This window comes from Schistocerca piceifrons, chromosome X (genome assembly GCF_021461385.2).
Source record: "Schistocerca piceifrons isolate TAMUIC-IGC-003096 chromosome X, iqSchPice1.1, whole genome shotgun sequence".
NCBI lineage: Eukaryota > Metazoa > Arthropoda > Insecta > Orthoptera > Acrididae > Schistocerca > Schistocerca piceifrons.
This window is the reverse complement of record NC_060149.1, coordinates 141,039,099-141,065,456: the sequence shown is the minus strand read 5'-3', so window position 1 is coordinate 141,065,456 and position 26,358 is coordinate 141,039,099. Positions and strand designations below refer to the sequence as shown.

Genomic DNA, 26,358 nt, shown 5'->3' with positions numbered 1-26,358 from the left:
AGTTCTACTAGCCCTCGTCTTTTTACCTACTTAATCCTCTGCTGCCTTCACTACTTCATCCCTCAGAGCTACCCATTCTTCTTCTACTGTACTTCTTTCCCACATTTCTGTCAATTGTTCCCTTATGCTCTCCCTGAAGCTCTGTACAACCTCTGGTTCTTTCAGTTTATCCAGGTCCCATCTCTTTAAATTCCCATCTTTTTGCAGTTTCTTCAATTTTAATCTACAGTTCATAACCAATAGATTGTGGTCAGAGTCCACATCTGCCCCTGGAAATGTCTTACAATTTAAAACCTGGTTCCTAAATCTCTGTCTTACCTTTATATAATCTATCTGATACCTTCTAGTATCTCCAGGATTCTTCCATGTATACAACCTTCTTTCATGATTCTTGAACCAAGTGTTAGCTATGATTAAGTTATACTCTGTGCAAAATTCTACCAGACGGCTTCCTCTTTCATTTCTCTCCCCCAATCCATATTCACCCACTATGTTTCCTTCTCTCCCTTTTCCTACTCTCGAATTCCAGTCACCCATGACTATTAAATTTTTGTCTCCCTTCACTACCTAACCTGGATAAATGATAATCGGCGCAATTCATACACATGGTTTATTGTCTCGCATCTACACACTTTCACGTTGTTGCTTCACAGTTGCCAGCCGTTGTCGCCAAGCGCTTTTAGGCACTTCAGTCCGGAACCACGCTGCTGCTGTGGTCACAGGTTCAAATCCTGCCTCAGGCATGGATGTGTGTGATGTCCTTAGGTTAGTTAGGTTGAAGTAGTTGTAAGTCTAAGGGACTGATGACCTCAGATGATAACTCCCATAGTGCTTAGAGCCATTTGAACCTTCACAGTTTATTTGCATACACTGGCATCCATGCTTACACTCGTGCTCTGAACTTACCACCACAATGGACAACAACCAAAAAACCCTCTTTCATACTCATATCCCCAGTCCTGAGTCGGATCACGTGACACTGCATTAATCAAAATAATTCCTAAACGTGGACACAATTTGTTTACAATTTTATAAGATTTAAATATTTAAACCTAAATACATTAGATAATTTTACACGCATTTATCACCACATAATTTTATAATTCATTACAATTAAAAAAAAAAAAAAAAAAAAAAAAAGGAAAAAGAAACTATGCAACAGAACTACAAATGCTCATCAAAACACAAAACAAGTACTTTCATGTCCATTTTGCATTACACTATTTTCACTCCGCATTTAATACATAATTTTATTCTTAAGCACAGAAAATTGAAATCAGTACTAATTTATGACATGCTATCAGATTTACATAATTAGGAATAACTCTATGTTTTGGCACAGTTTCACCCCTTCCCTTCATTTAATGACGTCTTTGTGCGAAATATAAGACATACAAATACTTGTCTGTCACTACAAAGATCAAAACTGAATGGTGTCTTCATAATAAAATGACTTATTTTGGCATTTGCGTGTTCATTCGTAGGGCAGAAATGAATCTCGTAGTTGTAACACGAAGGAAAAGAGCCCAACCTTGAATGCAGTATGCTTTTTTATCTGGTAACGACACACAAGGACTGAATAAGGAAACCAATGGTATGTGATCAGTGGCCAGGTGGAATTTAGTACCATTAAAAAAAACTATGGAATTTACTCACAGCATATACAATGGCCAAAGTCTCCTTTTCTATCTGAAAATACCTAATATTGGCAGGAGTCGGTGTTTTTGAGGCGGAAGCAATAGGCCTCTCAGAGCCATCGAGATATTTATGAGCCAGTACCTGTACTGTGAAGTGTCCATTGCAAGGATGAAGTAGAAGCCTCATGGGTACATCACTAAGCAGGTCACAGACTGCAACATGGTCTTTAAAGAAATTGAGTACCTATGCGCAGCAACTCCTGTGATGTCTGCAAGATTGTCACTGCCCCTGGCAAAAATTTAGGGTAGTAGACAACTTTGCCTAGAACAACCAGAAGTTCTTTGTCTGAGGTAGGGTGTGGAAGCAACACAACAGCAAAAACCATGTTGATGCAGGGGTTTGAGACCCATGCAAGGAACTTCAAACCCAAGATAAATGATAGAAGGTTAAAAAAATTGACATTTTTCTAAGCTGCACTTCAAGTTGGCCACTTGGAAGACAGAAATAAAGAGTACGGAGATTTTTTAAATGTTCCTCAGTGGAGGCACCAGAAACTACCTCATCATCCAAATAGTTTGCACAACCTGGCACAGACATTGTAAGTTGTTCCAAAAAATGTTAAAAAATAGTGGGACACTGGGGACTCCAAAAGGCAACCGCAAGTATTGATACTTTGCAAAGAGTTTGTCCGGGTGCGGTATCAGGTATGTATTCACTACAGATTGTGCAATCTCAGAAACTTTAAAATCACTGCAGGAGCGTAACTGGCCTGATGGTTTCTTAGTTTCTTTAATATATTTAAGGGGTTGACTATTGACTTGATACAATATGCTGAACAATGCCGGATTCCATGAGGCAGTCTAATTCATTTTCAATTTGTTCCCCGAGTGCCACTGGAACTGGATGGACCCGGAAAAAACTGAGGCTGATCGGAAGGTTTCATGTCAATGTGCACTTGAAAATTGTTGGTACACCCCAATCCAGGGGAGACACAGAGGAAAACTCAGGATATAATGCATCTAACTGTGTATATGGCACTTGTTCAGACACTAAATTCACTTCATCTGAAATAGTAAAACCAAACAACTTAAAGGCACCTAATTCAAAAAGATTCTCTGTTTTGTGCGTTATCTGCAACAAGAAATGTAAGTGACTAGACTATCAACTTTTAGGTCATTGGGGCAGGGAACTGGCTGAGAATAGGAGTACAGGGTTATTACAAATGATTGAAGCGATTTCACAGCTCTACAATAACTTTATTATTTGAGATATTTTCACAATGCTTTGCCCACACATAAAAAAACTCAAAAAGTTTTTTTAGGCATTCACAAATGTTCGATATGTGCCCCTTTAGTGATTCGGCAGACATCAAGCCGATAATCAAGTTCCTCCCACACTCGGCGCAGCATGTCCCCATCAATGAGTTCGAAAGCATCGTTGATGCGAGCTCACAGTTCTGGCACGTTTCTTGGGGTTGGAGGTTTAAACACTGAATCTTTCACGTAACCCCACAGAAAGAAATCGCATGGGGTTAAGTCGGGAGAGCGTGGAGGCCATGACATGAATTGCTGATCATGATCTCCACCACGACCGATCCATCGGTTTTCCAATCTCCTGTTTAAGAAATGCCGAACATCATGATGGAAGTGCGGTGGAGCACCATCCTGTTGAAAGATGAAGTCGGCGCTGTCGGTCTCCAGTTGTGGCATGAGCCAATTTTCCAGCATGTCCAGATACACGTGTCCTGTAACGTTTTTTTCGCAGAAGGAAAAGGGGCCGTAAACTTTAAACCGTGAGATTGCACAAAACACATTAACTTTTGGTGAATTGCGAATTTGCTGCACAAATGCGTGAGAATTCTCTACCGCCCAGATTCGCACATTGTGTCTGTTCACTTCACCATTAAGAAAAAATGCTGCTTCATCACTGAAAACAAGTTTCGCACCGAACGTATCCTCTTCCATGAGCTGTTGCAACCGCGCCGAAAATTCAAAGCGTTTGACTTTGTCATCGGGTGTCAGGGCTTGTAGCAATTGTAAACGGTAAGGCTTCTGCTTTAGCCTTTTCCGCAAGATTTTCCTAACCGTCGGCTGTGGTACGTTTAGCTCCCTGCTTGCTTTATTCGTTGACTTCCGCGGGCTACGCGTGAAACTTGCCCGCACGCGTTCAACCGTTTCTTCGCTCATTGCAGGCCGACCCGTTGATTTCCCCTTACAGAGGCATCCTGAAGCTTTAAACTGCGCATACCATCGCCGAATGGAGTTAGCAGTTGGTGGATATTTGTTGAACTTCGCCTTGAAGTGTCGTTGCACTGTTATGACTGACTGATGTGAGTGCATTTCGAGCACGACATACGCTTTCGCGGCTCCTGTCGCCATTTTGTCTCACTGCGCTCTTGAGCGCTCTGGCGGCAGAAACCTGAAGTGTGGCTTCAGCCGAACAAAACTTTATGAGTTTTTCTACGTATCTGCAGTGTGTCGTGACCATATGTCAATGAATGGAGCTACAGTGAATTTATGAAATCGCTTCAATCATTTGTAATAGCCCTGTACTTTGTTTAATGTAATTAACTAACTTTCGTGACATGAGAAGAAGCCCCGAGAAAAGCCCAAGTCCGTATAAGTTTGTGAATTTGACTAGGTTAACCACAGCTCCTGTATCCACTTGTATGTGCAGAACTTTACGAAAAATCATAAGATCAATGAAAAGGTTGTTGGTGCAACAGAAATAGCCAATACAATATTTACATCCATATTCTCATAAGGATCGTTGTGCTGAATTTTTGCATTACAAACAGAAGCAATGTGACCTTTTTTTTGCAATTATGACAGGTAGCCCAGCATTTTGGGCAGGATGGGACCGTGGAATGCGTACATTGGTGTTTACTGGCATGTTTAATTTGTTTGTGTGGCTGTTAAGAGGGTTGGATTGCTGATACCTCACACCCCGACTCAATTTGGTTACCTGCAGCTTGTGACATCTCGGGTGAACGACTGTACAATAGCCAAAATTTTGAAGATTTTCACACTGGAGGGCATGCTCTCACACCTCACAATCTGGAGCTAAACGAAAGAGAATTTCTCTCACAATCTGACCAGCATATGGCTCTTTATACACATCGGACACAAAATGATGATGACTACGTAACTTATGGAGTTCAGCCATCCGTGCTCGATACTATTGATGTGGTTGCTCCCTACTACAGTAAAACTCGGCCGGTGATGCAGTAACGTGGGTGCGCTTACAATAGTATTTGGAAAAAAGTTCACACGTCTGGTCAAATGTTAAAGATGATGAACCCTGCAAAGGGGTGATTTAACGTAGGACTTGATATATTCTTGGTGATATCCACGAAAGGAACAAGGTGCGGCATAAAATAACATCAGTAATCCCAAAAGCTTGAAAGTTGTGTCACAGACATTTCTCATATGCATCCCATTCCTCAATGGTCTCATTGTATGTAGAAAAGGGAGGCAGATAAACCACGGGGGCTGCAGAGGGCAAAACCGCAGGTGACATAGACTGAGAAGCCTGCAGATTAGACAAACCAGAAGCCAATGGTTGAAGCACCTGAATTTGATTATCAAGTACCTGTGATTGGTGGTGCAACGCCGTGGGGAATGATTCTTACTATTTGACCAACCGACATAGAATGTCCTCTATAGTACCATCAGTCATATTGAGAATAAATGGAGGACCAACCAGAGTAAAAATTTGTGCAGGGAACAGGACCACATTCATCACCACTCATGTTGTAATTAGGTATAACATGACCAGCAGACTGAACATGACTTTATTCCACAGAAGCATTAACAACTTGAACACTGTATTTAAGTAACATTCAGCAGGACCAGATTGTGTACACAAAGAGCTGCAGCAATACAAATAGAGAATGGAGGCCGATCATAGCTCGGCTAGACTTAAATAGACTGGGGACCGTTGTGAGCTCTGATGGTGACATATCTCTCTCTCTCTCTCTCTCTCTCTGTCTCTCTCTCTCTCTCTCACACACACACACACACACACAAAGTCTGAGGTGCCCTCAGTAGATGACATACACTGCCACATGTGCGGCCTTTTGAAAATACGTGCATGTGTCACTGCACAGGAACAAATGATAATTATTAGTAATCTGTATTTCTGTATAAAGACAAGTTGTTGTTATCAAAAACCTCGAAAAGTTCTTTACAGATTTAATTCAGATTTTTACACAAAGCTGTAATAAACATTCGTATGGATATAGGCTGCATATTTTTAAATATATGTGGTATATAAATACATGTATAATAATAAATAAAGAGGGAACATTGTTAACAAAAATCTCAGAGTTCGTGACCAATTTGCTTCAGACTTTTACACAATACTTTTATAAACATTGAGGTGGACATGAGGTATATATTTTCTTAAATAACATTGTGCAGGTTTTCTGTTGCAAGTTTTAACTACAATAGCGAGCATTTAAGCCATTAGAAAAATTGTTTCTCCCATATATATTCTTTCTCCTTTTATATGGTTTTTAACAAAAAGTATAAACAAAACTAAGTGCTATTTTGTTTTCTTCCTCACATTTGGTTGTAATAGAAAACAGGAAAGTCGTAATCGTGGTTTATGATTGGTATACTGTTACAGAATCTGACTCGTTTGAAACTTTGTAATCCTACCTATTTTCAGATCAAAACTAATTAAAATACCATAGTTGAAACAACTGTCCTCACAGATCCAAGTAAGCAAGCAAACAAGATTAGTATTTAATGTCCCATTGACACTGACATCATTAGAGGCAGAGTACAAGTTTGAAATACTTCAAGAATGGGGAAGGAAATCGGCTGTGTCCTCTCAAAGGAAGCATCCCAGCATTTCACTGGAGCAGTTAAGGGAAATCCTAAAGCAGGATGGCTGAACGTGGATTTGAACCATAGTTCTCGCAAAAATGAGTCCAGTGTGCTAACAACTGCAGCACCTCGCTAAGTTCACAGATCTGGCAGCAGGAGCGATCTCCCATACCCCATATTACAACATACAATATTGCCATTGCATTTCATTGGCAATAACAATGTACAAGGTCAGAGAGAGGGGAAAGGAGAGATGGATAGAGGGGGGGAGGGACGAACAAGAGAGGGGAACAGAGGGGAGGTGGAGGTGGAGGTGGAGGTGGAGGTGGAGGTGGAGGTGGAGGTGGAGGTGGAGGTGGTGGAGGTGAAGATACATAGCAGGAGGAGAAGACGGACATAGAGAGGGGGAAGGAGTAGATTGGAATGTATATCCGGTTCCCATACATATTTAGCAGTTGTGAAGAATTGCCAGATTTGCTAGTGATGTATACTTACAGTTGCATTTACGTGTACAGGGATGAGAACATTAGTGTCTCAATTTATGATTTGTTTCTGAAACAAAATCAGGTAACGTTTATCCATTTTAGTTATTCAGATAATTCATTGCCCATTCATTCATTCATTTTCCTTTTCAAATAGCCTGGAAATCTACTAATGTAAATATTTACCAGATGTTGTGTGTGTATTTTCCCAACCTCCTTGTGCAGAACTCTTATTAAATAAATTCGCAAGCTCTGAGAAATTAATACAAAAGCATTCAACCTAATTGACACATTTCGTCTTGGTTCTTGAATATTTACTTTTCATTAACCTTGCATTGTTATTTTGAGAGCTCATTTCGTGCATGTGAAATGTGTATAGTTTCAGAAATTGCATGTGCACTCAGTTGTGAGTGAGACTGCATTTTACCTTCTCCATTTTTGTGATGTGGTTATCATTAGATATCTTTGACATCCTTACAACGACAATGACGTTTTCATTTTCAGCCATCAGTGACCTCCTATATGAAACTCTTACGACTTTTTATATATTACTTTGTCAGTTTAGTGACATCCATTATGATCTGGCATTAATGTTGACTGTGAGTTTCAGCAGATATGTTTCAGTTGTGTTTGTGTTAATGAGATAGGTTCTTCTTTTTGCATCAGGTTCCTCTGATGACTTGATTTCTCATAAAAGTTGCCTATGGATTCATACTTCCTGTATAATAATATTGAGAACTTTTCAAAGAAAATAGATGCTCTGGGTATTTATTGCAGCTGCTGGTGGTGTTGTTGTTGTTTTTTGGTGCTCACCAGCACAGTCATTAGCACTCTGCAAGAACATATCATGTTTATGATATGAGCAATTCAAATGCGACATTATTTCAGTTGATAATGTTCAAGAACTATTAAAAATGAGTACCTGATATGGATTTGTAACAAAAATTGATTTTCTACTCATGGCTTTTTCTTCTTGCCATAACTGTGTCCCAAAAGTTTGAGGATTGTAATCCTAAAATCAGTTAATGATTGATTTTGAAATAACTATCACTTAAAGGACAATAAGTGACAATTTTACTTATTTCATGACTACTTTCTTAACTTTGGTCAGAAAGTTCACTGTTTAAACCACTACTTCCATAAAAAGTTCTTTGTCTTCGTTAGATAAGGCTTCCCAGCAGATACCTTTAAGAAAAGATATGAGGACATCTTACTGGATAGAAGTATTTAAATTCGAGATTTTAGTGTCAAATATACTGATGGATTTGAAATTTCCAATTGTGGTATGATACAGTATTTAAACATTATGCAATATGTGTGATTTATATTATTGAACTTCTATTATTTTCTATACAGTATATCCGTAAAAATTGCAGACTATCCAGTGGATCAAGACCAAAACTCTGTTAAGTGTACATTATTTTTACACGTATAGAAACTACAGTTGACTCTCACATACTTACATTGTATGTATTGTATTGGCATAGATATTTTTAAAATAGTAGTGAACATGCACAGACTGCTTTGTTTCTCTTTTAAAACTCTGTGAAGAGTAATATTTGATTTTTATTCATTTCAGCAGTCACACGTCGTTCTGAGTCGGGACAAGAAGTTGCCATCTGAGAGTGATATTGAGAAATATGCACAAGATAACCTCAATATCCATAAAAAGGGCATTTTCCGTAAAAAATTCTCTATCAGAGATATGCTTTCATGGTCAAAGGTAGATTTCTTTATCCCTCAGTGCAGTATAATAGAATCCTTTTTTAGAAATTATTGTGAACTGCAGTTTTAAAATGCTTTTTACTTAAAATATCTTTGACTTGTCATATAATGGATAGCATAGTTTCCTATTTAGATTTTTCCAATAAACTGAAAAATCTTCTAAGTATATATTTTATCATATCTTCCTTTATTATGTGTTTGGTGTTCTTAGACTGTAGTTTATATGTAATCAAGTATGGTTATTGTTGTTACAGCTATATAATTCACAAACGACTTCTCAGGGTATTTTTTACCATCATTAATTGGTTCCTTTCATGTTTCATTTCATATGAAGTAGGCACAGTATGACTTCCTGCTTGCATCAGTGTGGTCTTTGAACTTTTCTATATTGTTTTTATGGTCCTTCGAAATCTTTGATGGAGATAGTAGTAATTGTCTCCTATGTATTTAATACACAGATTACCTAAATTTACCCATCAGTATTTCACAAAATCATCATCACATTTTTTTCCAGATGTTTTCATTTAAGCTTTCCGATCACTTCTGTAACACTGTAGTATAATCCAAACCAAACTGTTCAAAGTGTAGCAGCAAGTATTTGAATTCTTGAGATTCCTTCAAGTGGGCATACGAGACAGGGATTCTAAAATACTGCAGCAAGAGTGATCTCTATGTGATCCCCCTTACTAGATATATTGCACTTTATCAGAATTCTCACAGAAAATTAAAGATCTTCCTTTCTTTCTTCTTGTAGTAGGATATGATACATTTCTGTTTCTCAGCATCTGATAAATTTTTGTACCTATTGAGTACATTAGCAATTGTGTCATGCAGCCTCTGGGCACACCCTATGTTACTTATGTTTCAATGTGCAGAGGCCAGTGAAGATGCTGATTTCTTTTGATTGTGTGTTATTGAAGCCAGTCACGTACTTAGGGAAAATACTCTGTCATTTTGCCTTTTTATTGACAGCATTGAAACCTATAGAAAATCTGCCCAGTTGCATTTGTCCGTGATTTATGAGATCCATGTCTGAAAAAATAAAGTCTTTTATATCAGAACATATGCGTCCAAAATTCATTTCTGATGCTTTGATAGAAAATTTACTTTAAAAAGGAATTTGATTGTGTTGAAAATTTACAAAGTTAATTGGAAAATTTCCCCCCAGAATATTATTCAAAATTTGTGTGTTACATGTACCTTAAACTTGTTGTTTATGTAACAAAAACATTCAGATTTCGTAAAGGTAGATTTTAGAAGTGTACACCATGGTGGGCAATCAATAAAGTGATCCCATTCTGTTGCTTGACTGGCAAAAAATGTTAAATATATTATATCTGCCAACCTCTTGTGTATTGTTTGTATGGATAAACTTTTTACACTGTTATATTTGATTGTGTAAACGTTTATCACGTTCCTAGATAGTCTAGTAGTTTTGTCACTACTTTGATGCCCATAAATTCCCAAAACATTTGGACTTTGATTGAGGGGGAGCGGGAAATGTGCATGTCTCTGCAGGTCTGTAAAACCAAAATCCATTGTGAGAGAATCATTTAATATCAAGTTGCTCCACAATGATGCTGTAACCCGCTTGGACCCTCTTTGGCATTTTGTAAACAAACTAATCATATGAAGAAGATTCTGTACTGTATGGGTCGACACAGCTCTCCCAGTTTCCTCTGAAACAACAGCATGCAATTCTGTTTCATTCTTCTCTGAGTACCTACCGGGTGACTAGGATTAAAGTGCAGTTACTCCCAGAGATTAAGTATGGGATGTAATTATCATATAGCAATGAAACTTGAAAGATATTCTAATGTGTTAATGCAGAACCAATTTATGCTGGGAAAAAATTAGTTCCAGTTTTGGCTACCAGGTGTAAATCTGGCATTGTGAATGTGAGAAAAATGTGTAGAAATATTTCCATATGTAATGGATTAGGAATGGGACATGTGCAGAAAAGGTAAAATGAATGAGGAAGGCATAATGTTGATTTTATTACTAAGCGCTGCTTACACAATTTGTTCAGTGTGAGAACTGGAGATGTTGACGAGATGCTGCATCCATAAAAATGACATGAGAAACAGTTGCTTGCACCAGTTCTGGTGGAATCTGAGCAATGTTTTCCTGTATACTGGCATTCAGATCAGGTAGAAACTGAATGTGTCCCTGGTAAATGTGTTCTTTTAGATATCCCCAGAGCCAAAAGTCACATGGATTCTGGGCAGGTGATCTTGCAGGCCATGCATTTGGAAAACCTCTGAGATAACATGTTCATGGAAGGTTGTGTTATGCAGGTCTTTCACTGGGCAAGTGATATGAAGTGTTGCCCTACCTTTCATTAAAACAGTTGTTTCCACACAATTGTGCTCTTCCAAAGCATGTACCACATGCTGAACAAGGAGGTCTTGAAATTGTGCTGACATCGTGGTATGCTTGACAGGACCTCCGGATGTATGCTCTTCAAAGAAGAATGGAGTGAGAATAAAGGTGCTTGTGTGTGTAATATAGAGTGCAAAATGTTCCCTTTGTTGATCATGGGATGGACAATTTTTGTGATGCTGCACCAGCACTACCACTACCTGGGACACATGCTACATGATCAGTTAAAGCAACAGCAACCTTGTCAATAACTTTCACCGGGATAGAACTTCTTCCTCTTCCAGGTGCCACACCAAGCTCACTCTTGTTTCTGAATTTCATTGTCATCTTCGTTAAACCATTCAGTGACATTAGGCCTCTCCTCAGATCTTTCAATCGATGATACTCTCTCAATGCAGCACTGTAATTACTGCCATTGACATAAAACAGTTCCACAACAGTGCGAGGTCTCTCTTCTCAGTAGCCATACTGTTCACTCATGTTATGGCTTGTCAAATGATAGTACGGGTGTCCTACAGTGTCCAGCGCCAGATTTGCATCTGGTGGCCAAAATTGGAATTAACTTTTTCCAGCATAAATCAGTTTCCCATTAAAGCATTAGCATATCTACCAAGTTTCACTGCCATATGATAATTATAGCCAACTCTGAACCTCTGTGAGTAGCTGCACTTCATTTATTCCAACTAGTACAAGACACGATTTATAGATAGCGGTCATCAGCTGACATTGTTGACTGTAGGCAACCACTACAAGGCAGAAATTTTTGACTCACAATAGCTGTTGAATGCTCAGATAACATCGTTGTTGTGTACGCCTATTCTTAGCACAGTAACATAAATATCACAAAATGGTATTGCAACTTCACTTGGTACAAGCCCCCCCCCCCCTTTCACACACACTCACACACACACACACACACACACACAGTGCTGTAGGTGAAAAAATTGTGAAATCGAGAAATATCTGTTTACATAATTTAATATTTTTTCTTTAAATAATTTGATTTTTGTTACTTAATGGATGGTGTTCCTTCTTTAATGTTATAATGTTGATGATATCCATTTGTGATAATTAGAAGAAGTCCTATCTGAGGAAGACAGAAAATAGTCTCTGTAATGCATTGTGATAGACAAGATTGGTGGTACCGATAGTAACATTTTAAAATAATTGGTATCAAATATTAATGTAACATAGGTCTCATTTATTGTTCCATCTCAGTTGCACATTTTTAATTAGAAATGTACAACTGATATGGAACAAGAATCTCTCAAGATGAATGTGTAAGCTATAGTGCATATATTAATTGTTTAATAGTTAATATGTTAACACTTGTACAGTATTAACAACATTTTTGTATTTCAGGATCCTATTCGGAAACCAATGCTAGTGTTATCAGATAAAGCATTGAAGAAAGATGCTTGTGATCTTTTCAAATTGGTACAGATATACATGAATGATCGGAAGGCCAAAGTTGGAATGACTTTTAACAGTGTCGCACTTGAGATATGCAATTATGGTTACAGTAAACCAGCTTTAAGGGATGAACTTTACATTCAGATATGCCGCCAAACCACTGAAAATCCTAGAAGGTACATAAAAATTGCACAAGAAGTTACTAACTTTTGCTGCTTCTTTGCCCTACTAATATTATTCCTCTAAAACTTTAATTTTTTGCAATAGTTACACATCAGATACTTATTCTGTACAGGATGTTTCTCATTTCCTGTTGCAGGCTTGTAGGAGCTGTAAATGGGTCATAGTCAGTAAAATTTTGTTCAGGAACTCATGTCCAGAAATGTGCCATTTGGATGTAAAACAAGTTTGAAGATCATATCACTTTCAAATCTCGTGCCCCCCCCCCCCCCCCCCCCCCAGGGGCTCACGGTTCTTTCGTGAGTTTGTGTGTGGTGCACACAGGGCCCCGAACTATTGCAGCTCATTCTTCATTCCCTACCTGCTTTTCCTTCTCCCTGCCCCCTCTCTCCCTATCCCCGCTCCTTCCCATTGCCATCTCCTTCCCCTCTCTCGGTGTTGTGCTTTATGTCGACCTGGCTATTCCCCTGGTTTCCTGTATTGGTTGCAATTTTGTTCCTTTTGCCCATTCTTTCACCCTTTTGGTGTTTCGGTCCCCACTTAGGTTTGACCTCCACTTCAAAATTTCCTGTTTTTAGTGTGAGCCATATGGCGAAGAACTCCCTCCACAGCATCTATGGTGTAGATTCCTCTCCCCTCTCCTTTCCCCTCTCCCTTCCCCACTGTAGCCCCCTTCCACCCTGCTAGGTAGCCAGCACGTGTAGCCAGTCCGTGTGGTGGGGCTGTCATGTACCCATATGGCTGAGCCCCCTGACAACACAGGGATCACACTACTGATACCTGAGCTGTTCCCTCCCTGTGTATGCCAAGGAGTGGTTGCTTGTCTTCTTGGAGGATCGGAACTCCCGGCAACAGCCGCCTTGCCAGACGGCCCTTTCTGTGGCTGGGTGGCACCCACGAGGAGATCCCCTGGTCAGAGTGGGTGGTATCAGGGCGGATGCTTGGTGCATGAAGCGTATGAAGCTGCAAAAATTTGGCCGTTCTCACATGGCCGTCTCTTTGAATGGTGAAGGATCCTTAAATGCTGTCTCATATGATCCGGCAGCCTTCCCTTCCCTGTCTACGCCATGGGAGGAGGGCCAGGCTCGCTGTCTTGGGCTGAAACCTTTTCCCCGTTACCTCGTCTGTACTAGGACGGATGGGGACACATTCACTGCCACAAAGCCATTGATTTCATGGAAAATATCGAGGACAAGTTTGGTGAAGTGGAGTCTATTAGTAAGATGCAGTCGGGCTCCCTGTTGATCAAAGCTTCTTCTGCCACCCAATCTGCAGCTCTTCGTGCCTGTGATCGTCTTGGCAACGTCCCAGTGTCTATCACTCCTCACCAATCTCTGAATATGGTCCACGGAGTCATTTTTCATAGGGACCTCACCCTGCAAACTGATGAGGAACTGCAAGCTAGTCAGGAGCGGCATGGTGTGCATTTTGTTCGACGTGTGCAGAAGGGTCCCAAAGACAACTGCACCGATACTAGCACCTTCATCCTGGCTTTCGAGGGGATACCGTCCCAGTGGAGGTCAAGGTTATGTGCTACAGATGTGACTTGAAGCCATACATCCCTCCACCTGTACGGTGCTTTCGGTGCTTGCGTTTTGGGCATATGTCTTCCTGCTGTACAGCGGACCCTTTGTGTTGTGACTGTGGCCACCTCATCCATGAGGGAACCCCTGTGTTCCGGTACCTGTGTGTGTTAATTGTCCTGACCGCCACTCCCCTCACTCACCGGATTGCCCGGCTTATGAAAGAGAAAAGAAGATTCAAGAATATAAGTCTCTGATTGGGCTCCCTCCTGGGAACCCTCTCCCCAGTGTCTCTCAGGCCAGAAGACTGTTACCACCACTCGACCCCGAGGCACACCATCCCCAAGGTCGCCCATTCTCTTTCAGTTCCCGATCTTGCAGACGCCTGTACTCCCACTGTGTCCTGTCCTCCTCCACCTCAGAAAGAGAAGAAGAAGAAACATAAATCCCAAGTTAAGGTGTCTCCAGTGCCCCCGGAGGTGCCAACTCCCCTCTTGCAACCTGAGTCTGACATCTTATTTATGGATGTCACCCCATCCTTGTCAGTAACAACTACTGACCAAATGACCTGATCTCCTCCTCGGCTCCTTCATGCCTACCTTGGTCTCACACCACACATTCATCCAGTGGAACTGCAATGGCTACTATCGTCACCTACCAGAAATGCGACGTCTTGTCTCCTCTTATTCTGCGTTCTGTCTTGTTCTCCAAGAAATGCATTTCCGTGATGACCACTCTCCCACTTTATGTGGTTATTGGGTGTTCTGTCGGAACCGTGCTGGCCCTGGGATAGCATCCGGTGGGGTCTGCACTTTGGTGCACTCTGATGTCCTAAGTGGCTGGATCCCTCTGTGTACCACCTTGGAAGTGATAGCGGTTACAGTGCAAATGACTCTGGCAATCACCATTTGCGATGTCTTCCTCCCTCCAGGTAGGCCACTTGCTTATGTTGCACTATCTACCATACTTCAGCAACTCCTGCCCTCCGTTTCTCCTCCTTGGGGATTTCAATGCCCACTATCCACTGTGGGGGAGTGTTACATCAATGGCTTGGGGTATCCTAATCAACCAACTTATCACTTGTGTCTCCTCAACGATGGTTCCCCTACCCACTTCAGTGCCGCTCATGGCACCTTTCTGCTATCGATCTTGCTATCTCCTCCCCTACCCTCGTGGCTGTCCTACATTGGTCATCCCATGATGACCTTTTGTGACAATGACCACTTCCCAGTGATGCTATTGTTCCCCTGCTGCCACCAGGCAGATGGGTCCCCACGTTGGGCATTCCACAGGGCCAAATGGCTTTTATACATGACTGCTGTCCACTTTGACACCTCCATCTTGAATTCGATTGATCAAGTCGTGCAAGGCATCTCTGCTGCTCTTCTTCATGCTGCTAGCAATGCTGCCCCCTATCCACAGGGGCCCCTCATCATCGGCCGGTACCATGGTGGACCAACAACATCGCTGTTGCTGTCCAGGACTGCCGACAGGCACTGCACCGATTTAAGTGACACCCCTTCCAGACCAACCTCCTCACTTTTAAGCGTCTTTGTGCTAAGGCTTGTCACATTATTAAGCAGAATAAAAAGGAATGCTGGGAGTGGTGTGTTTCCTCCCTGGGGACATGTGCCTCTATATCGCAGGTTTGGTTGAAGATTGGTAGCCTTCTGGGCCGCGAGCAACAGTCAACTGTCCAGGGTCTGAACATCCAAGGAGCTCTGTGCACTGATCCATTGGTCCTCACAGAACACCTTGCGACACACTTTGTGATGGCATCATTGTCCGCTTTCTATCCTCCTGCCTTTCTCCAGCAGAAACGCAGAGTTGAACAAACCCCCCCTCCATTTCATCCCACACCATGTTGAGCCCTACAGTGCTCCTTTCACTGAATGGGAATTGGTGCAGGCTCTTAGCTCTTCATGGGACACAGCCACAGGGCCAGACTCCATTCACAATCAGATGATTCAATACTTGGACATTCCCCAGAGGCAACAGCTCCTCAGGGTCTTCAATCACATCTGGCTCACAGTGGCTTGGCACCATCACATTTTAGTTACCCTCCATGACTCGGGCTTCCATGGTCCCCTTCCGATTTTTATCTGTGAGTTTTTATCTTACCAGCTCTTCCGGGTTCGAGTTAGCCCCCTACCTCCCATGGTCCCATGCGTGGGATTGCTGGTTGGTTGGCATGCGCTTCCATACACCCCCCCCCCCCTCCCCCTCCCCCTTGCATGGTGCCTAGACCACTGATTAGGACTGCTCTCTTCCAGGGTCCTAAGGTCTCTGTTGCTCCTATGGTTTACTGGTGTCTTGTATGTGCCATCCTTGCAGAGTTCCAGGGTGCCACCATCCTTTACACTGATGGGTCTAAGACCACTGATAAGGTGGGATACGCTTTCACAATTCCTACCAGCTTCGAGCACCATTTGTTGCCAGGATCATGTATTTACAGGAGAGCTTCTAGCCATTTACAGGGCCCTCCTTTTTGTTTCTCAGGCCTCTCTGCATAGTATTTTAATTTGTTCTGACTCCATGAGCAGCCTTCAGGCTATCGATCGATGCTACTCTCATCACCCCTTGGTCTCTGCCATCCGTGACCTTGTCTCTGCCCTTGAGCATGCCGCCTGTTCAGTCGTGTTTCTCTGGGTTCCGAGTCATGTGGGAATCCCAGGGAGTGAATTGGCTGACTTTTTGGCTAGAGAAGCGGATACTTAACCACTTTTCCTTTCACGATTCCAGCTGTGGATATGCGGATCTATTTCAAATCTCTCTTTGCCCAACAGTGGAATGCTCTTGACTTTTTCCCAAGTTTTTTCCTAGCTGTTAATGTACCTTTCACCACGGGAAACATTTGTTGTATGTGAAAAAATCAAATAGAACTTACTTTCAGTGTAACAGCTGCTTTATTTACTCTTGATTTATAGCACAACTGATTTTTAAATATAAAATTCCGTTTTCAGGTCTATCTGTACAAATTGCCAATGACTTGTACAATATAACCATATGGTCATAATGTCCAGGCTAGAAATAAATGTTGCCAAAGTAAAATTCATGGCAAAGTTCCACATATAATATCTTTTGTGTTGTAGCTGAGAGAGCCACATCATTTAATGTGCCCCAGGTAGTATGAATAATGAACTTCGTAAACTGAATACAACAAAAGAATTATTTGGACATGAATCCACACTATTTGGTTCCAACACACTGATAATCACTGTTATTGCAGTGACAGAGTTCTTACAAGGGTGACATCAATACAACTGTGTTGGTGGAGCGGTGGAGAGCAGTAAAGGTCAAGGACAGTCCAGGAGAGGTGGAAGCTCACAGCCAGTAGTGGATAAGATGGCCACATTGAACGATGTGGAGAGATAAGCTCCATTGCACAGATGGGCTGCGGACGTGACTCATTTAATCCAGGGGTGACAGTGAGTTGCACACTGATGGGCCACAAGAGCGGACGATGTTAGGCCCAATGAGATCAACTCAAATGAGGCACGGAGTGAGCACTCAGACATGGCTTGGAGAGTATGGCTGTGGTGGGATGAAGGGAGCGCCAGTTGTGGGACTGGCAGGATGCAGTCAGTGCATGGCCTGGAATGACTCCCAGTGTGAACTGTCTCTGATCGGCTGGGCAGCATCCTCTATAGCTGCCTGGTAGAAGAATACTGCCATGACGATCAGCAGGCATACGACCTGTGGCAGCATTAATTGCGACAAATCTCACACCACTAGCAGTGAAGCTGGTGTCACATGTATCTGTGGCAGCTGCAGGAGATGCGATTGACAAAACATAGTGAGCTTATGTTATTGCCATACTGTTCTCCTCCATCTCCCTCAGTGGTGTCACCAGCAGTCGGAGAGGCAACAGCCCACAATACATGCCTGCATTGCTTGAAGTCTGCAGCCATCTTAAGTTTTTCTTAGAGATGGGTAGCTTCACTGGACAAGCACACAGAGTATGAAAAAGTGTTAACAGTCACTGAGGGGACAAATTTTAATCCTCCTTGCCAAAATTTGTGTCACGTCCGGGGGAGTCACACCATTAATATTGTCCAGATAGCAAGAATAATGAGCTTTATTGACACTCGTAAACTGAATACAAAAATAAAAGAGTGATTCAGATATGAATCCACACTCCTTCATTCCAATCTACAAATAATCACTGACATCGCACTGACGGTGTTCTCATAGGTGCATTGTCAGTGCAGCCATATTGATGGAGAATGTTAAAGTTTGAGGACGGTTCAGGAGATAGGTCGCAGCGAGATAGAAGCTTGTAGCCAGTTGGAGATAGTGTAGCTGCTGTGGACAGTGTGGAGAGATGAGCTCTGTTGGATGGGCCATGAGCCTGGCTGGCATAAGACAGAAGTGACAGTGAGTGGCATACTGACGGGCCATGGGTGCGGCCAACATTGAGCCCAGCGGGTTGAACTGGAATGAGTTGTTTGGAGCTTACAGCTTCACTGGGGTGAAGGGACCTCCAATTGAAGGTCTTGCAGGATTTAGTCAACATGTCTCTGATTGGCTGAGCAATATCCTTTATAGCCATGTGGTTGAAGAATACTGCTGCAGTGACCAGTAACATGTGACCTTTGGAGGAAGAATCTGGGCCCATGGTGGCAGTGCTAATTGTGGCAAATCTCATGCCACTAGTAGCAAAGCCGGTGCCATGTGAATCTTTTGCAGTTGCAGGAATTGTGGCTGAAAACAGCACAGTGTGCTTATGTTATTGCTGTAATGTTTTGGTGCATCTCCCTTGATGGTGTTGCCGATGGCTGGATTGGCAGCAGCCCTCAGTACATGCCTGTGTTGCTTGGAGGTGGATCCAAGGTGGGTACAATAATGTCATGTGTGAGTACCATCTGAGCTGCAATACAAATCAGGCCGCACAAAGCCATCTGGTTATGGGACTGCAATAGCTTGAAAGCTATATAATGGGATCATTTTTTTTTTAATGTGATTGATTCTTTGCACATTTAATAGCCAAATTAGTCATTCCCGTTATTTGTGTAGCAGTGCAATTGGATCAGATGTGCGTAAGTGGAACATTAAGAAATTATTTGATACCAATTAACATAGTCATAGCCCACTCAATTCTATAATTAGCATAAAAGAAAATTTACTTACTCCTGATTATTATGTTAAAGTCAAACCCAGAAAAAAATATCTGGCTGCAAGAAAGAAACCCTGACTTAGAAAAATGATTTGTCCAGATTTCTGATTGCAGGAATCACCTACATATTTCATGATTTGTTATTTGTCTCTGGTAGTCTTATTAATTGGTGCAGAAATTTGCAGATTGTTGAATATTCAGTTTATAAATTATGATAAATTTCACATTCATTTAATTTCAATGTGGGGCCAGTCCTAGGCTGTTAAGTTTTGAAATGTACTCTTTCTTTCAATTACTTGTGCATTCTTTTATAGGGAGAGCCTCCGACGTGGATGGGAGCTTCTTGCCATTTGCCTTGCTTTCTTCCCACCGTCCCCAAAATTTCAGTCATATCTGGATGGATACATGAACAGGCACAGGGATCCTGCTTTTGATTTCCCAGAAGTTGGAAAATGGCCAATTCATGTTCAGATAAGTCATTATGCCACAGTTAGCTGCAAGAGGCTAGAACGTATTGGGCACACTGGAAAAAAGGCTCCACGGAAACCTACCATTGAGGAGATTGATCAAGCAAGAGTGAGTTACAGATTAATTTATTTACATAGTTATATACTTTCTTTTTTAAGACATTAAAGTATCAAGCTGTTAATTCAATATTCCCTCAGCTCCTTCAACTGTGATACTGTCCAGTAAAATTCTAATGGTATGCTGGTCATCTGTATTCCTTGAATTAAATCGGGTTTATTTTTTGTTTTATTTTTATTTTTTTGTGTTGCTGATTTCCACATTGCCCACACTTATATGGACCAGGTGCTTGGAAAGGAAACCTTCTGATTTAAAGCTGTAATTTTTTACTTCTGAGATTGTGAACGCATCTACTGATTGTCTGAAATACAGCCAGGGAAATGTAAGTGAAACATTTGTTACAATGAATACATCTGAAACCTTAAATACAAACCTCTCTTTTGAAAGTAATGTTACCAAAACTGTTCTGAGATTTAAATATGTACAGTTATTTTAGACTATTACTTGTACTACCTGTTTCCTAATCTATAATTATTAAAATGTGCTTCTGAATTATGCATTTAAGAAGCATTATTTTCACATAGAAGACAGCTGTTGTGTTATCTTAAGCAGCCATTTGAGATCCACTGCAGGATAAAGGCCTCCTTAAGACTTCTCCTTGGATTATGGTCTCAAGCTATATGTAATGTAATTGGGTAGATAAAAATCTACTCACCAAGCAGCAGCAGCAGGAGAACACACATATATAAAAATATATTGAAATTTGCAAGCTTTTGGAGCCTGTGGCTCCTCCTCCTCTCTTGTCTCAAGCTATAGGCATTCATGTTATTCATACATGTTTTGTAATATCATGTACTCTCATCCCATCAGATCATCCTCTGTCTTTCCTTGTTTCTTGGAATAACAGCATTTTTGTGTTCAATCTGCCCTTCATTTGATCCAGTAATCTGTCTCCCTTCTTCATTTTTCCAGTTCAAAGATATGAAAATGCCTTACCTTCTTCAGTTGTAATCTTTTTCAAAGTATCTGAATGATGTATATCAGACACATCATCTACCATCTTCACAAAAGAGCTCTTTTTCCTAATCTGCTGTTCTTTTCAAATGCTTCTGTAAACTGTTCTATTTTTCATAGATTTTGAATGACTTATGAATGCAGTGGTCAATTCTTGTAATAAGAATTCGTACTTTCTGATAAAAATGGAAACTTCTGGAATCATTGATGCTGTAGATTTCTTTGTTTAAGCTTTACTTCTCGTAGATTGTAAAAAAAAAAAGGGGGGGGGGGGGAATTTAGTCAGCAAGAGAGATGTAAAAATATTTTCTTAATTGGTGTGATAGACACTGAATGCTATTTACAAGTTTCTACAAAATATGTTACAGAAGTCCCTTCACACCAGCAGCACAAATTATTCCAAAACAATAACAAAAATCATCCATCAAAAATGTCGTCAACATTTGTTACAAAATAATGCATATGTTTGTAAAAATACGGAGTTTGTATAATAAATTTACCAATAATAACAATAATAATAAGTGTATGTCATATTATTAATGAAAAATCATATAAAACAATTCATATGGCAAAAATTCTGGTTTTTAATCTTAACCTAAAGATAGCAAAACACATTCAACTGGAAGTAAACATCACATGGCAATTAAATTGATGAATACTCACAGTTATTTCCATTACTAGTCTCTAAAAGTGACTGAAAATAAAGTAACTAAAAAGAAAAAGAGAGAGTCTGGAAAAAATTTTATGTATACTGCCTGACAAATTTGTGAAGTGCCCAGAAGACAATGTCAGATGTCAATATAACTTTGTACACATACACACCATCACCGGCTATGCAAATGATTACATTTTTAGTACTCTGTCACAAATAGAATGCCCAGAAGAGTCTTTAGTGTTGTTACCAGGCCTAGTAGGTTATAGAAGGGGCGTTAACGGCATTACATGTTCAGTGGTCAATGCGAAGGACATGAAGATACCACATACTCTGGCGGGACAATGTTATCGGCACCCAACAGAATTTGGAAGGGACCTCATTGTGGACCTCCATTTGACCGTCTGTTCAAACTGTGCAATATCCAGATTTGTGGGGCATTCGGACATGACAGTGACTCAGTGTTGGACTGCACGATAATGTAAGGCCAAGTATACTTGTCATCAAGGTTCCGGTCAACTAAGTCTATCGCAAGGGAAGACTGCCGTACAGTGCACCAAGTACCAATCACACTGTTGTCCCATCACATTTGTGCCTGCCATCTGAGGACAAGTAATGGACTCCCAGCAATATTATGTGTCATTCTGAACCACTGGTCAGAGACTAGCAGAATTCCGACAAGAGAATTACTGTAAGCTGCCATTAATGCCACAACGCAAATGGCTATGTTTGGAGTGGTGCTGTGACCAGGAAGCATGGGCTGCTGGTTAAGGGCCATAATCAGTGAGTATAGCAGTGACTGGAGAGTGGTCTCTTTCATCTAATCATTTGGAGAGGCACAGTGGCGTTATTCCTGATGTCGTCATGTGAGAAGCCATCAGGTATGACTTCAGGTGATGGCTGGTATTGATTGTGAGAACTCCAATAGCAAAAAGGTATGTCATGGACATTCTGTGTCCTCGTGTGTTATGTCTCCTGCAACAGTGTCATGGTGCCGTTTTTCAAAGGAAATCCTCATCCACAAGTGGTATGTGTCTCTATGAACTGTCTGTGTGATGTAGAGGTAATTTTGTGGGAAGCAAGATCTCCAGATTTGCCCCAATAGGAGATGTGTGGGACTAGCACAGGCATCAACTTTGTTCCAGTTCCATTATCCAGGATTTCAAGGACCATTTGCAACAGTTATAGGCCATCTTGCCTCAGGAGAGGATATGGCTATATGACATCCTTCCCAACCAAGTCACTGCATGCATCCTCCAGGCCAGAGGAGAGGTAACACCAAACTGCTAAGTGGGCTCACTCCGAAGTTCTTTGTGAATTTGACTCGATTTTCTAATTAATGGAATAACTTCACATACCTGCCCTACTTATGAAGTTCCATTTTCTTTCCTCCTCCTGTTCTGGGTGCTTCACATTTTTTGTCAGCCTAAGGGCCACGTAATTGAAATACTGTATATGTGTGTAGACTTGAATGATATCCATACACTATCTTTTCTTGATTTTGACAACAAGGCTTGCTATTCTTGTGTGTGCAGAAGTAGCTGCCCATGTTCAAAGACCTAACAGTGTTTTCTGTTAATGACATGATTATTTATGATTTTCACTTTCTCTGGTGTGCTCTTTATATCTGATTTTGAAGTTTCTTCTAGTTTACCATATGTAAAAATTGTGACATGTATTACACGAAATTTTGTAAATGCTGGGCTACACTGCTCTGTAAGTTGTTTATATTTTATCTCATTCACAATGAGCCATTTCAGCAAATTGCCATCATCAGGTGCTCTGTAAAGACATAGATAAGCAATGGTCTTAATATAATGGTTTTGCAACTATGATCTGAAAATTTATAATATATCATTAGGTTTTTTACCTTATACGTAACATCGTTGGTGTCATGTCCTGTCTGTTTTGGAATTATTACTTTCTCCCAGGTGTACAGTGGAGATGTATATCAAATATTACTTGTTTTCCATGTATGCTACTTTTCTCACAGCTTGGATTACAATGAGTCAGCGATGTTACATGTTTACATACTTACCATTATAAATAAGTGATGTGCGAAATTCAGTTGTTTATTTATTTTTTTTCATATAGGTTTGTTTCTAATTATGTTTTTGCCTAGAGTTAGTTTTAGTTTTATTTGACATCTTTATTTTACATTTTTAATTTTTTCATAATAATTGTTGTTGTCTATGATTTATGTTAGTGTTCTGTCTCTGTTTTATGCTACTCGTGTTGTTATTGCCGTTACTATGGATATGTGTTGTTTAGAATCACTGATATTATTATTTTACCTGGTTTACCAATTTATAATGTGAATCAAGTTTTCTATATACTTTTTGTGCTTTAGGTCAGTTTGTTTCTTCGGTAAATTTGTTGGGTTGCTGTATGCATATGAATATATCTCTATTTCCTCAAGGGTGTTCATCAATGTCCCCTTTTGTTTAATATGAGGATTTCTAGTGCTTTGTTTATGGGTTTTGCATAGTGTTCTCTGCTTGTAAATGCTGAAAAAATGTCGATGGGTGGTTTTCACTTTCTCTGGTGTGCTCTTTATATCTGATTTTGAAGTTTCTACCAGTTTGCCCTATGTAGAATTTGTGACATGTGTTACACGAAATTTTGTAAATGCTGGGATTGTTGTGTATGAGAATCTTCGAGCTGCCTTTGCGAATTTTGTGTTTGAGGCTGTGTGTGTTTTGAAATGCAAATGCGTTGTCAGTTTTGTTGAATAATGCGTTGATTTTGTTCGAGATGTTTCCTACATAGGTCATGGTTATGTATTTTGTTTCTTCTTTTTTGTTGTGTGTATGTTTAATGTTACTTCTTGATGTATATTGTGCCTTTCAGGTTGTGTTTTATTGTGGTATAATTGTGTTACAATTTTGGGGTCATAATATATTAAGACCATCGCTTATCTATGTATTTACAGAGCACATGACGATGGCAATTTGCTGAAATGGGCTCACTGTGAAAGAGATAAAATATAAACAACTTACATAGAAATGTAGCTGGCTATTATTAATAAATAATCATGTCATTAAAAGACATATTTTGCACTGCAGGCCCCAAAGAACAAAAGTGTTTTCTGTGTTTTCTCAGTCCACTACACCCAACATTTTCTTAAACAGGCCAGAATACTGATGTTCTAGGAACCTACACATGGCAGTAGGTCCTCAGACAGCCCTTCACCTGTCCCTCCGCCTGCTAGGTCCCAAAGAGCTAAACTATAGCGGAACTGTGTACACTGCAGTCTCAAGTTACACTTTAATGCTTCTGAATCTCAGAGCCTTCAGTTAACGTAATAGTTTTTGTGCTGATCACATGCCAACAGAGCCCTCAAAACTCCTAACACTATCATCACTTGACAGCCAGTAAGTCTTTGTATTACTTGATAGGCAAATAAGCTTAGCCTAGAAAGTTGCAGGTGTTCACTCATGATATTGTCTGAAGTATGGGTTTGTGAGCAGCCCTACTAACAGGTATATGATGTTAATATGTCAGTTGGACATGGGGATCTATCTTGTTTCCCTTTAAGATGTAATTAACAACACTTCCCTCATTCTTACAAGAGTCAACTTTTGTATCCTACTGAACATATAAAGGCATGTGAACATTTTGATATGTTAGCTATTGATTATATGAGCTTCCTTTTTTGATAACATTTCAGCTGCAAATATTTCGACCCAGCATGTTTGGAAACACGCTGCAAGAAGTTATGGCATTGCAGAAAGACAGATTTCCTCATAGAAAACTTCCATGGGTTCAGACAACACTTTCTGAAGAAGTCCTCAAACTTCAAGGTGCCCAAACTGAAGGAATATTCAGGTATGTGGGATGTGTTTTACATGGCATAAAATATGCTGATATTGTAAAAAGACTGTGACAATCTGCAATGAAATACAAGGGGCTGTTTTTATTCTCAAGTTTATAAAGTAGAGAAAAATCATTGAAATAATGAAGTAATATGATATTGTCCATATCCTCACAATCACTGTAGCACTTCAATGACTTGAAGAATATTACAACTAATATGGCAGCAGCTATGGGAAGAGCTCACAAATTGTGTTAAAGACACCAGCAGCAGTGTTAGTCTCATAAAGAAATTACTTTGAAAGTGATATCAGTGACGTGCAGTCATAAGATATGTTCCACATCTCTTTTGACAAATTTATGAAGTTATTCTTCAAACCTTATGGTCTGTCCATTTACATGTTTTTCTGACTGCATGTAAAATACCAGTGTCAGACATAAGAGGAATTCAATACAAATTTTAATCAAACATTGTTGTTTCAGTCCTTTTCCAAATCTAAGGCAAACATAAATATATCATTTTCAGAAAATACAAGTCAAATTCCTTTCTGAATGTTGACCACGCCTCAATAGGGTTATTTGAAACTCCTTTTTTTAATTCTTTCTGTGTTTGTACTTGCTAAATTATTGTACAAGTGATAAAGACACTGTGGGTGTTTGTTGTGCAATAGATTAAATTCGTGGAAGTAGATTTCCAATCAGGTTGGGGGGGATCTAGTCTGTGCGATTAGTGGTCGCACGAAAAGTGAATTAATTTATTAAGTAAATCCTACTGACAATAAGAGTCAAACACTTAAGTCACCTGTTCCATCACAGCTTGACATTTATTTTTGGCCTTGATATTGTAAGGCTATGTGTGCACCAGTGTGTTAAAATCATGCTTATTGTTAAGCATTCAATGACCTGGCTCTGAGCAAATGGGACAACACTTTCTCTACAAGATTGAGTTTGTGTCACCAATCAAGCAGACTGGAAGAAAGTACAGACTGAGCAAATTAAGAGAACTGCTGCTATAGTATTAAAAGTTAACACTTTGTGCAATCTATGGCTTGGAATGACACCC

At 40.3% G+C, this 26,358-nt stretch overlaps 1 protein-coding gene across 1 annotated transcript in view; it reads left to right on the top strand.

The window, feature by feature from the left end:
* The window catches only part of LOC124721938 (filaggrin), a 345,545-nt gene that overhangs the window by 280,450 nt on the left and 38,737 nt on the right, over positions 1 to 26,358 (top strand). The window contains exons 13-16 of the mRNA XM_047247096.1: positions 8,532 to 8,675; positions 12,422 to 12,648; positions 19,606 to 19,867; positions 25,153 to 25,310. Coding sequence (XP_047103052.1) covers positions 8,532 to 8,675; positions 12,422 to 12,648; positions 19,606 to 19,867; positions 25,153 to 25,310 — 791 coding nt within the window. The remainder of the gene's footprint in view (positions 1 to 8,531; positions 8,676 to 12,421; positions 12,649 to 19,605; positions 19,868 to 25,152; positions 25,311 to 26,358) is intronic.